The following is an 11,877-nucleotide window of genomic DNA, read 5'->3' as shown; positions in this document are numbered from 1 at the left end:
TAACCTGCTAAGTTTATTCGGAAGCTTTCTGTGGATATCTAGGTTCGTTATCCACATGCAAACATTTCACATCAATCCCCAACCAACAAAACATGCATCTTATATCTATTACTACCAAAAAATCAGAATAAAAGAAAGATATACAAACCCACAGGACAAAAAGGCAATCAACGAACGAAGGGCCAGAAACTCAACTTGCTGGAATTGGGTGCTATTTTTCTGGTTTTTGCTCTTATTCACCACATGAACAGAAGCCGTAAACTTAAACAATAATTTATGACACTAGCTTGCAGGAAAAACCCTAGACTTCTACCTCAAAACTCAGTCTAAACCAAGCCGCCAACCAAAGTTGGAAACTTTCTGCAATTTCCTTTCGGCCGAGACACAAACATGCAAGATACCGACTCATTACCCAAATTTCAGATTTATCGATACCCAAACAAGAACCATGTGACGCCCCGAAAAAAAATGAGTTTGAGAACCCGGAAATTTTCTAATTTTCTAGGGTTTATTTTATTTAATCGCCCGCCTTTTCTACATTTTCTTTATTAGAAAAATTCCCCAGATAAAGTTTATGAGCAAAAATAGTTTTAAAATGATTTTCTAGTATCGGTTAGTTTTTGAGAAATTAAGGATATATATCGGACGTGGGACCCACTAGTGCGAAAAGTTCGGAAAAATTCGGCCAATTAGGTTAAGTTTTGGATACTGGTTGACATTTATCGGGTGTTAAGAGATAAGTGGAGGATGAGATGTGATTGATGTGAGAGAGACTTAAAGGATAGAAATGCTTTAAATGTAGTGACAAGTGTCACTTGGTGAATGGTGGCACTTGTAGGACAACTATTCATTTTCTTGACTTTTGACCAATTGCTTAAATATCTCAAAAATCACACAAAATTCATTCTTGTCTTCAACTTCTTGGCCGGCTCTCTCTCTAGGAAAAGAAAGAAAACTTCTCCAATTTTCAAGCTTCCATCTAGTGCAAATCATCCAAACCAATTGCTTAAATTTGTTTCTACTCCATAAAATCCCTCCATTTGGTGCTAGTAAGTGATTTTGTGGAAGTGTTCAAGGAAGCTAAGGTGTCCTACAACTCTCCCTCTCTTGTTTACTAGGTGAGTGGTGATTGAACTTCCTCCTACACTTAATGAAGCTTAAGTTGTGCTTAGGGGTAGCTAAAGTGCTGAAATTTGTGGTTTATTTCTTGGTTTGAGATGAATTGGTGAAGTTTTTAATTTATTGATGATTTTGCTGGTTTAATTTGATCATGATGTTGTGGTCATCTATGATGGTTGGTAATGAAGGGTAATGACTCTAGTAGGTGTACATGATTGGTAATTGCAAGCAATTTTGGGTTTGGAAGGAATTTGAGAAAGTTAGGGTTTTATATCCCCAATTCTGGCCGGTTTTATATCTCATGGTTAGAGGCCGAATTGGCCTTTTCTTAAAACATGAAAGTTGTAGGTATTGATTTGTTTGAAATTCCTGTAAAATTTCAAGTCATTTAGAGTATTGTAGAGTGATAAATGTCGAAATTACTATTGCTGTTCTGGGTTCATCAGGATGGCCGAACTGCGCCTGTAATCGGCTGTTTTGACTGGAATTGCTTTGGATTTGGTTGTTGAGGTCTTCTTATGAAATTTAGCTTGATGTCTTAGCTACCGCCTGCCTTTGGAATCAATGAATTTGGACTTGTACAGACTGAGTTGGACTAATTACAGCATAGTGTAATTTGTAAACCTGCAATTAAGGTTCTGGTTTGGTATTTTGCATTTTTGACCTAGTTGTACTAGGATTTGGACTGAGTGGCCTTCTACATTGTTGTAGCCCTGTCTTTTAGCTTCAAAACGGTGGGTCTTTTACCTTCATCCGACAATCTTAGCGCCTTTGATAACATTACCGCAAAATGACGTCAAAACTGTTTTTCTGGTTTTGAGCTAAACTTTCATTTCCGGACTTTTCCCTAGCTTGACTTGTACTAGTACTACTTGGAGCTTGCTGAATGGCTATTGGATGAACTTGTTGTTGTGTGTGTACCTTTGGGACTGGCTGAGGATATTAATGAAGCCATGATGGCTGGAAAAGTAAGCAAATTCAGGGGAAGTGCTGTCCAAACTTTGAAGGAACTTGTTTGCATTGAGTTTGTGATTTAAGACTTGGATTTGAGCAAGGCAATGATATTTAATGGATGATTTCTGAGCCATGGAGGTGAGTGACCTCAAACTATTTCTAAAATTATTTATGAAACCGTTTCTTGCATTATTTACTTTTGAACTGTTTCCAAATTTACTTTTGAACCGCTTTCCCGCATTTATTTACTTTTGAACTGTTTCCAAAGTTAATTTTGGAACTGTTTTCTTACATATCATGCGTGCTTGCATATCAGTGTCTTGTTATTATTGATTTTGCTTTCAATGATTGTTAAAACGAGTTTTTCTAGGCGAGTGTGTACTTTATCGCACTCGACCTAAATAAATATGAAATTTTTAATGATTAATGATTAAATGCTACTTGCGCATGAATGTAAGCCTTTTGGGCTGAACTGGCCATTGCCCCTTGTTACCGGTCGTCTCGAGCCAGAAGCGGACTCGGTCGGGCGACTAGGAACTTGGGTAAACGTTTCGGTATACTCGAGTATTACCTTGTAGGTTGGTGGAGTCTGGCCAAAAGCCAGGGACGGGGTGAATGAATGCACGAATGAAACCAAAAATGCAATGAAATGACAGGAGAACGAACGTATCCTTTTCAATGAATGTTACTATCGCTTTCCATTGTAAATGTTTCTTGAATTATTGATACTCCATATTTAATGTTTTGTAAACGTTGTAATTGTTTCTAGACTTATCATTTGATTTACGACATCATTGAAATGAACCATTGTTAAACAGATTTGATTACTGATTTTCTGGTTACTCGCTGAGCTTCTAGCTCACCCCAAAATTATTTTATTCCCCTCCACAGGGCTCAAGGCGAAGGAAGGACTTGTTGTGCTTATTCACGTGATTGGATGGCTTAGTTGGAATTGTTATATTTTGTACCGTTTGGATGTGGAATCATTTTATGTATAGTTGGAAATCGTTTCCGCTTCACTTATGACATGTAATTATTGGAGAATGTGATGTAATATTTGAGATTTATCTTGTAATCTGTTTGAGGAATGTAGTGAACGACTGAGTCCCGGCGAGAGTTGGGCAGGCGGCCCGCCGAACCCTCTGGTTCGCCTTAGGGGGAGGTGGGGCCGTCACAAACCATCAGTCATATTGAAGCAAAAACAGAACCAGTAAACAGCAAAGAAATACAAGCAAACAACTAAAGAAAAAAGCTTTCAACTTTAAAAGACGAATACGATACCTTAATCAAGGAATGGAAAAAGGGCTCGGATGATTCGGCCAAACCTTCAAAGGAACGTCAATGGAAGAGCGATGATGATGACGCAATTACCTCCTTCCAACTCCAAATCCCTTTTCGTCCTCACGGCTGAAACCCTTCTAGCTTAGCTTTTCTTCAGCCGTAAACAACCCCCCAGCGACCTTCCTTTCTTCTTCTATTTCAAGCTCCCGGCTTTCCTAGCTTTTCCCTTCCTTACTCGTAGGTTTCTGACTTACTCATCCCTTGTTTTTGTCGTTTCTTTTCCTTTCTAGCCGACCCACTCTCAGCTGCCTACCTCTCTCGTTGTTTTTCCTCTTGGTCGAAAGCTTCTCATTTTCTACGCTACTCTACCTTCCCTCAGATTTTCCAGCCGTCCCCTTTTCATTCCCTCCTTATTCTTTTCCTCAACCCCCCGGCTCTCTCTCGCTCCCTTAGTTTCTTTATCTATCAAAACCTAGCCGCTGTTCAACCTCCCCGCCGTCACTAAGTGCCCCCTCTTTGCTTGTTATCCTCAGCTTTTATAGCTGCCGAAACCCTCCAAAACCTAGAACAAAGGGAGGAGATTGGAGCTGCATTTTTGGCAAGAATTTGGGCCCTTAGATGGGCATTGATTCTGGAACTTAACACCAAGATGTGTTGGCATTGTACTGAGAGTACTTGGAGGAAAAAAATGCAACGGAAAATGAGTAAAAAAATGGAAGAAATGGCCAGCTGCAATTTTCTGTGTTGTCCGAAGCCTGTAAAAATGAGGAAATAGCGCGTGTCCTCTTTTCTTTTTTTTTTCTTTTTTTTCATTCAAGTTTAAACAACAGAAATTAATTCTTAATAGAAAATTTATTGCCATTAAAGTGCTTTAAATCCAAATCTAAAGGGCTAAAACAAATTTTTAATTTTTGTGAGGATTTTTCCTTTTTCCTCTTTTTCCAATTATCAAACAATAAACTTAAATATAAAAGAAATAGAACATATGTTTTTTGAACCATTTTCTTTTCCGACGAATCTCAATACTAAAAAGTCTTAAAATAAATCAAATGACTAAATGAGCAACAATAAATATAAAAAGCTAAAATAATAATAATAATTAAACATGCTATAAAATGCTAAAAGTGCCTTAAAAAATCATGAGATAAAAAAAAATAGATAGTAGTTATTACTAAAAATAAAAATAATAAAATAATTTTAAAGAAATTTGGTGTCTACAAAAATTACATAGACTAATAGGCCGAAACTGTGAGAACTCCTGTGGCTTCTGTACTTTGGGCAATAATACAATAGAGGTAGCGGTGACCCGCCTTGGGAGCTCAGTACTGCAAAAGAAACTCTGGACCGCAGTATACACATCGTCTCCCACTATCTCCCAAGCTGCGGAGAAGAACCTCCCGGTGAAATCGTCAGGACCAGCAGCACTACTCCCATCCATTCTGCATACCGTTTGTCGCACTTTCTCCAAGGACGGGACCTCCTCCAAACAATCATTGTCCTCCGGCGATATTAGCCGAGGGATGACCTCAGGCACATCCCTCATGCCAGGGGCATCCTCGAAAAAGAAAGGAAGAGAAATACAGCACCGCCTCCTCTCCAATAAGCGCATCCTCCGCGACCCAGTCCCCACTCGGCTTCCGTACTCGATGGATCACGGATTGCATACGACGTTGCTTGACCACCGAGTGGAAAAAATTACTATTCCGATCCCCTAAGACCAGCCATTTGACCCACACCCTTTGCTTCTGCAATGACTCCTTCAAGGCAAGTGCTCGGTTGAACGAAGCCCGGGCCACCTGCAGCTCCTCATGTCCCTCTTCGGACCCCCTGCCTCTAACCCTCTCTCCAACCTTCCAACCACCTCCTCAACCTTAGCTACATTGTCGGAGAAATTTCCCACGCAGTTCTTGTTCCAACATTGAAGATGGCGCTTCAGCCGCTGTAACTTTGAGCAGAGCACATGCATCGGGGGCCCACCACACTCTTGCTCCCATGAATCTCTTACCACCCCCAGGAAGTCCTCCCGGACCGCCCAAGCATTTATGAATAAAAAAGGACGGGGTTTACCATCCAACCTAGTGGCAGTAGATATCAACAGAGACGCATGATCGGAGGGATAACGCTCCAAATGAGTAACCCCAATTGACAAATCCACGTCAAAACAATCCATATTCAGCAGTAGCCCGTCCAATCATTTCCAAATCCTAGCACGACCCCGGTGATTATTGCACCAGGTAAATTGAGATCCTGAGAAACCGGCATCCACCAAGCCCGCGGAACTCATGAAGGCCACCAAGTCTGCCGCCTCCGCCACTGTGAAAGGCCGTCCACCCTTCTTTTCCTCCTCACCAATAATAGCATTAAAATCGCCACACATCAGCCAAGGACCCAACGATGGTTTGCATTGGAGCAACCCTGCCCAAAGTGCTCTCCGTTCCTCCGTAGTAGAAGCAGCATGTACCGCCGAGAAGGAGATCGAGCTCACCAAACCAGGATGTTGTATAGACAAGGATAAAAATTGATTACCCTCACCCAAAATGGAGCAACAAAAAGGAGAGTTATAGAAAACCGACAACAACCCCTCTGACTGAGAAAGAACATGATCAAACTTCAACTTAGCCCTAAACTCTTCGGCTAACGATAATTGAACATGCATTTCGCACAATACTAGCAATTGGATATGATGAGACACAACAAATTTCCTCAACCTACGAAAATGAGATGCCTTAACGACACCCCTGATGTTCCAAAAAAGTTCATTAATCATAAGGTAAAGGATGGAAGGAATTTTGTGAAGCCCGTACCGTAAATCGCAGCTCCCTATCATATGGCAATCTCGCGCGCACGCCCTTGGACTTACCCGTGACCATTCTGAAGGCGTCATCGAGACCCTGATGGTGCTTTTCAAACAGCGGACCAGTCTCCCCCTCACTTAGACTCTCCTTCAGCACCGTACCCCATGGAGAAAGGTTACCCGCTTCTGCCATGTATGATAGCTGCCGCGTGGTTCCCCCGTCACCATCTTCCCCCAAACCATCACCCGTGCGTGCCTCCTCCATCTCCGCACACACCACATCTGCAATTTGTTCTATCTCCTGCTCTGCTATGTGGTGGATAGCCTCCTCTACCAACACTCTCCCATCCAGTTCCATCGTGCCATGTTGCGCACATGACTGGCCAGTGAAGAGCTCATAGCCACTGCCCCTGGAGGTCGCGCCCGCAAGCCAGAAGAGGTCGCGTGTAACGTGACCTACGACCCCAAGACAAGAGCGACGCACTCCACCATAGCCCCTTCTAAACAACGTTGCTCGTCCACCATCACCCCTGCTAGTCCATCAATCACCACTGCCACGTCTGAAGCTGCCGCCGCACCAACAACTTGCCCAACGAAAGTGAGTTGTTGTTGCTGTTCATCCTCCCCAATCTTGACACCTGTCTTCTCCGATGCTAACAGCTCCTTTGGCCGAATCGCTTGCCCAGAGACCTTCTACTTGGTTACACCTTCAAGCCCATCCTTCCTTCCCTCCTGGACGCAGCTTGGCCGCAGGTGGCCCTCACCGACCTTCCCCTCTAACCGAGCCGGCACCAGCCCCTCCTTCGTCTGCAGCGCCACCCCCCGCTGGTGTCGACGCGACTGTTCCACCCTCAGGCCTGGGTTCTTCACCCTACACTCTTCCACGGTGTGCCCTTGGTGAAAACAATGCCCGCAGTAGCTAGGCAGATTCTCTGGAATGAGCTCCTGCCAGAAACCCAACCTATCGCCGAAGGCAATCCAAACTCTGCTCAGCAGATCCTTCATCAAATCCACCTCTATATAGACTCTAGCTACATTCGGACGCGTCCCCTTCGCAGTCGTAGCATCTACGCAGAGCGGCCTGCCCAAGCACGAGACAATGGGGAATAAGCACTCTTTATGAAATAGGTGCACTGGAAGCTTCGGCAGTGAAAACCAAACCGGAACAACAGGCGTCTCTCTATCAACATGAAAATCGATTGACCATTTAAACACCCTTATAGGGACCTCATGAATGTACCAAATATTTCTAGCCCATACTCGGTAGTAGTCTGCCTCGCTTGACAACCAAATCAAAATGTGCCTGCCGTCCAGCAACCCCAGCGAGAATTCGTCCTTCAAATCAAGCGTCTGAAAAAATTTAAAAATCTCCTCCATGAGCGGCCGACCTCAAGAAAATTTGCCCACCAGCGCATATTGAAACAGCGAGGCCATGCGCATGATATCCTCCATAGAGAAGGTCACGGCTGGCTCACCTCTATGAGTAGAGACAGCAGCCTGTACCCGTGAACCCATGGGTGTCGAGGAAAGAGACGCAAAAGATTTTGCATGGAAACCCAAACTAGGCTTCGCGGATACTACATCTGCAAAGGACATACGACCTCCCTCGTGAGGCATAGCAGAAGGCGGCACCCCCTCCCCCGAAGAGGAGGGACCTGCAGCCATGGCGGCCCAACCACACCACCGCAAATAACCCTAAATTACTAAAAATAGAAAGTGTCACGCCCCCACTTCTCTCTAAGGCGAGTCAGAGGGTATCCGCGGGATGCCTGCCCAACTCTCGGCAGGACTCATGGCAATATCCGTTCAAGCTTAGCACAATACTATTCAACAACACTAGATAAGTAAGAAAGTACGGAAAACTTCCAAACTTAACAATATAATAACGATTATCCAATCCTTACATCAAATTTTCAAAAGTTACATCAATACCCAAAATATACAACATCCAGGTACATCAAATATCCACATCATACATTAGGTTCTCAAAAGTACAACCAATAAGAGGTCTAGTCCAAAATACATTAGAAACCCTAAGCCAAAAGTACATCAAAAGGATTCCTCCAAGTCTCATTCCATGCCCAATCCTGTTAAGGAAAACAAATTTACAGGGTGAGCAAAATGCTTGTGAGGCCAAGGACACACATGCAAGCACGTTGTTCAGATAACAATCCCAATTTAACAAATAGAGCAATAATATTTCAATGAATGACACTGTAGACGAGAAAAGTAAACAGAAACAATTGAAGGATACAGAAGCTCTCAGGAGCTATTTTCCACTTGCACAATCATGAACCTCCACGAGTTGACACTCCGTCAACCGGGTAGGTTATAGTCCGTAGAACATCAGTTACACGATCCCCTTTCACCTTACATACCCCTATACCGGGCCCGCACGACATTTATGAGGCGATACTCCTCGAGTATGCCAAATAAGACCTCTCAATAGGTCAAGCTTCTAATCTCATGATTCACTAAGGAGCCCGACCAAACCCATGATGGCTCGAGTCTAAGGTTAGCCAGTGAGAGATTGGGCGTCCCCCACTGACCATGTAAGAGTCGAGGAGATTCACTCCAATCGACTTATGCAACCATAGCATAAAGTAACACTTAAACACGTCACGCAAATTCACTTAACACGTCACTTCATGTCACGAAATACAAGTATACATCATGTATATAAGAACGAGTGCGATCAAGTACACACTTGACTCAGCATTTTCAAAATCTCTATTTTTTATAACACTTATCACGTATATCACATAATTCACACACTTGGCACTCACTAAGTAAACAAAAGAAGAAGTTTCACTGGAAGTTCAGGTGTCCACCGCGGAATCCACTTGAAGGTCCTCGTGCGAGCCTGAGTAATTAATAATGAACAATCACTTATAAACCCCCAATTATTAAGAAAGAGTGCATACTTGTGCGATCTCAGAAAATTTCACGAAAATGAGCCTTAATTATTCGTAAATCAAGGCTCAAAAGTGGGGTTTTAAAACACAAGCGAAATCTGATTTTCATCTTTGAAATCGAGTGTAAAACGATCAAGTGATGTCAAAGGAAAAGAGAGAGTTTGAAAAACTCCCTTTCCTTTAAGTTATGAATTTTCAGATTTGTTACACTCACTTTGCAAAATCGTATCTCACTCTCTACAAGTCAAAAATTAAAAAATTTGGTACCGTTGGAAACTACTTCAAAAGTACTAAAAGTTCCTAGAATACACTTTTCCATGATTCCAAACGGAAAGTAATCAAAATTTAGCTTAAAGTTGCTGTTTTGGGGCACTTGAGACAGGTTTAGGTCGGTTTTTGGCCAAATTTGAAAATTCGGCAAAATTCACTTGATTTGAACTAACCTCTAAAATTTGGAACTCTATTAGGGTTGCAATCCAAGTTTAATTCAAAACAAATGGAACAAGAGTCGGAGTATTAAGCACCAAGATATGATAGCTCAAAGTTGGTGAAAAACCAAAACTGTTAAACAAAATTTCAGATTTAAACTTCAAACTTTGGGACTTTGGTTAGGTATCGAAACGGACTCTGAACGGCACCAAATTTGGTATGAATACATTACCAAATAAGGGCTAATCCTCTGCCAAAATTCATAGAAAAATATGTACGAGAAATCAGTTAACGAAACCACTAAAATCCCAAGAAGTTCCAAGGCAAATCTGCCTTGGACTTCCTTTTTTCCATTTTCAAGCATTTGGCCAAGGAAATTTCCTCAAACATGGTTCATTGGTGCAGACAAGGTCTAATAAACATTCCAAGATAGGTTTGGTAGGTGATTAACACCAAGAATCTTGAATTAACAAGTTTCAATCGAGTTTAGTAACAATTCTGCCCAAAAGGAGGGTTTTCCTTCAAGAAGTCAGTTTCGAAATACGGACACAGATCACTCAATTCAACTCGGAATTGGACGTCGTTGGTGGTTTTAGAAAACACATTCATAAATCTACAATTTCGCAGAAGAAACCACTTTCAAAATCTGTCCACAACTAGTCTACATTTGAGTCTCAAGTTGTAGTTCATGTTCTGCCTTCCAGGGAACTAACGAAACAGGGCAGCCAAGTTCAAATAGTTGGTACAGATTATTTCATGCAGAATCAGGATGTGCATTTTATACCATTGGAAAGCTGGGAATGTTTAGTTTCTAGTGCCACAAACGGCACTTGATTTCGATATCGGAGTAAAAAGTTATGGCTGAAAGAAAAGGACTGCCTGGACAATCCGGGAAAATTTTCCAGTTTTGCTAAACCTTTAAAATCACTATAATTGACCAACCAAATCATGTTATTTCTCAATGAAACTTTCTACACCATTCATATAACATGTATACATCACAAAAAAGTCATTAGAACCTCAAAATTTCGCACCAAATTGCAGGAACATGGCAGGGGTAAAATGGTCACTTTTGTTCATTGCACCTTCCTTGAATTTCTACCAACAACCCAACATTATTCCACTAATTTAAGCACTAAACCAACATTAATAGCATCATCATTCATCAAATCAGTCCATCCAATCCAAGTGGGAGTTCATAGAGCCCACACAACAATTTTTCCAACATAAACAAGCTACCCACATGATTAAATGAACTTATAAGTGTAATAGAACTTCTATAAACCAAGATTTGAAGGCTTGATCATTGCTTACTTGTTTAGATGAACCAAGCAGAAATTTCAGTCCAAAGATGCTCAAGAAAAACCGTGGAAAGCAGCCCCTTTTCCTAACTTGATGCACTCTCCAAGTGATTAACTAAGTGTAGGTGAAATTTGAGGTGAATTGGAGGAAGTTTGATGAAGATTTGATGAAAGAATTTGAAGAACTCTTGAGTTGTTTTTCAAGCTTGATGGCCAGCTGTCTTAGTGAGGAGAGAGAGAGTGTTTGATCAAAAGTTAGGCTTCCTTAATGTGTGGCCCAAAATTAAGCAAACGTCAACTCCCTCCCAGCGCGCGCAAGCGCGCATTTTGTGCTCGATTCGTCTCAAGTTTGTTTCACTTGTGCACTAAACCTCTAATGCACTTATATTCATACTATTATTATTCACTCTTAATGGTCAAAAAATGAAGGTCTAAAGTCCCTCAAATAATCGCGTGCGTAAAAACGCGTACTTCCGATTTAAGCGCGATAAAGTGAAACTTCCAAGAAATTCTTATAACGATAGTATAACTAACAACATTTGAACACTTAAATATAAAAATACCTATTTTAAGGCTATAGTACAAGTCTCCAATTTTTCAACCTTATTGTATCCTCGAATCGATTTTTATTTCCAAACGCGCATTCACTATTCACACTTAACGAGTTTTCAAAAATTAAATTTTGAAACAAGTCACTTTAAAAATATAATTAAGCTATAGATCCATGTAATTAGGTCTAGAGAGTTTAGAAAATAATATTCGGGGCAATTGACCAAATAAATAATTAAATGAGCTAGTAATAGGAGTTTAAAATAAGAAAATTTGTGAGTCCTCACATGAGTCAAGTATTAATTGCTCAATTAACCTTTCTTAATCTACCATAGATCATTCTTAACTCTCCAATATTAATACACTCCCGATTCCAGTATAGCCTTGAAAGACGTGCACTCGTTGTTCCGGACTAAACGAATTTTCGAAAAGTGAATTTTCCAACAAAACGCTTTAAAAATATAAAAGAGGCGTTGTTCCATATAAATGGATTTTAAATGGTCGAAATAAATAATTCGGAGAAAATGAGTAAATA

The 11,877-nt window shown here is 41.3% G+C and overlaps 1 protein-coding gene across 1 annotated transcript; it reads right to left on the bottom strand.

The window, feature by feature from the left end:
* Window positions 1-6,841: 6,841 nt before the first annotated feature.
* Window positions 6,842-7,813, bottom strand: LOC113750601. Its single transcript, XM_027294561.1, has 2 exons — window positions 7,556-7,813; window positions 6,842-7,483 (listed from the first exon to the last, which is right to left on the bottom strand). The coding sequence occupies exons 1-2, from the start codon at window positions 7,811-7,813 to the stop codon at window positions 6,842-6,844; spliced, it is 900 nt and encodes a 299-aa protein (XP_027150362.1).
* Window positions 7,814-11,877: the final 4,064 nt, after the last annotated feature.

Source organism: Coffea eugenioides, chromosome 10, assembly GCF_003713205.1.
Source record: "Coffea eugenioides isolate CCC68of chromosome 10, Ceug_1.0, whole genome shotgun sequence".
Classification (NCBI taxonomy): Eukaryota; Viridiplantae; Streptophyta; class Magnoliopsida; order Gentianales; family Rubiaceae; genus Coffea; species Coffea eugenioides.
This window is presented reverse-complemented; position numbering and strand designations above follow the sequence as displayed.

Excerpts from the sequence above, each read along its gene's own strand:
- LOC113750601 (XM_027294561.1), bottom strand. The coding sequence starts at position 7,813 with ATGGCTGCAGGTCCCTCCTCTTCGGGGGAGGGGGTGCCGCCTTCTGCT. Across the intron at positions 7,484-7,555 it reads CGCTGTTTCAATATGCGCTG|GACGAATTCTCGCTGGGGTT; the intron begins GTGGGCAAATTT and ends CTTGATTTGAAG.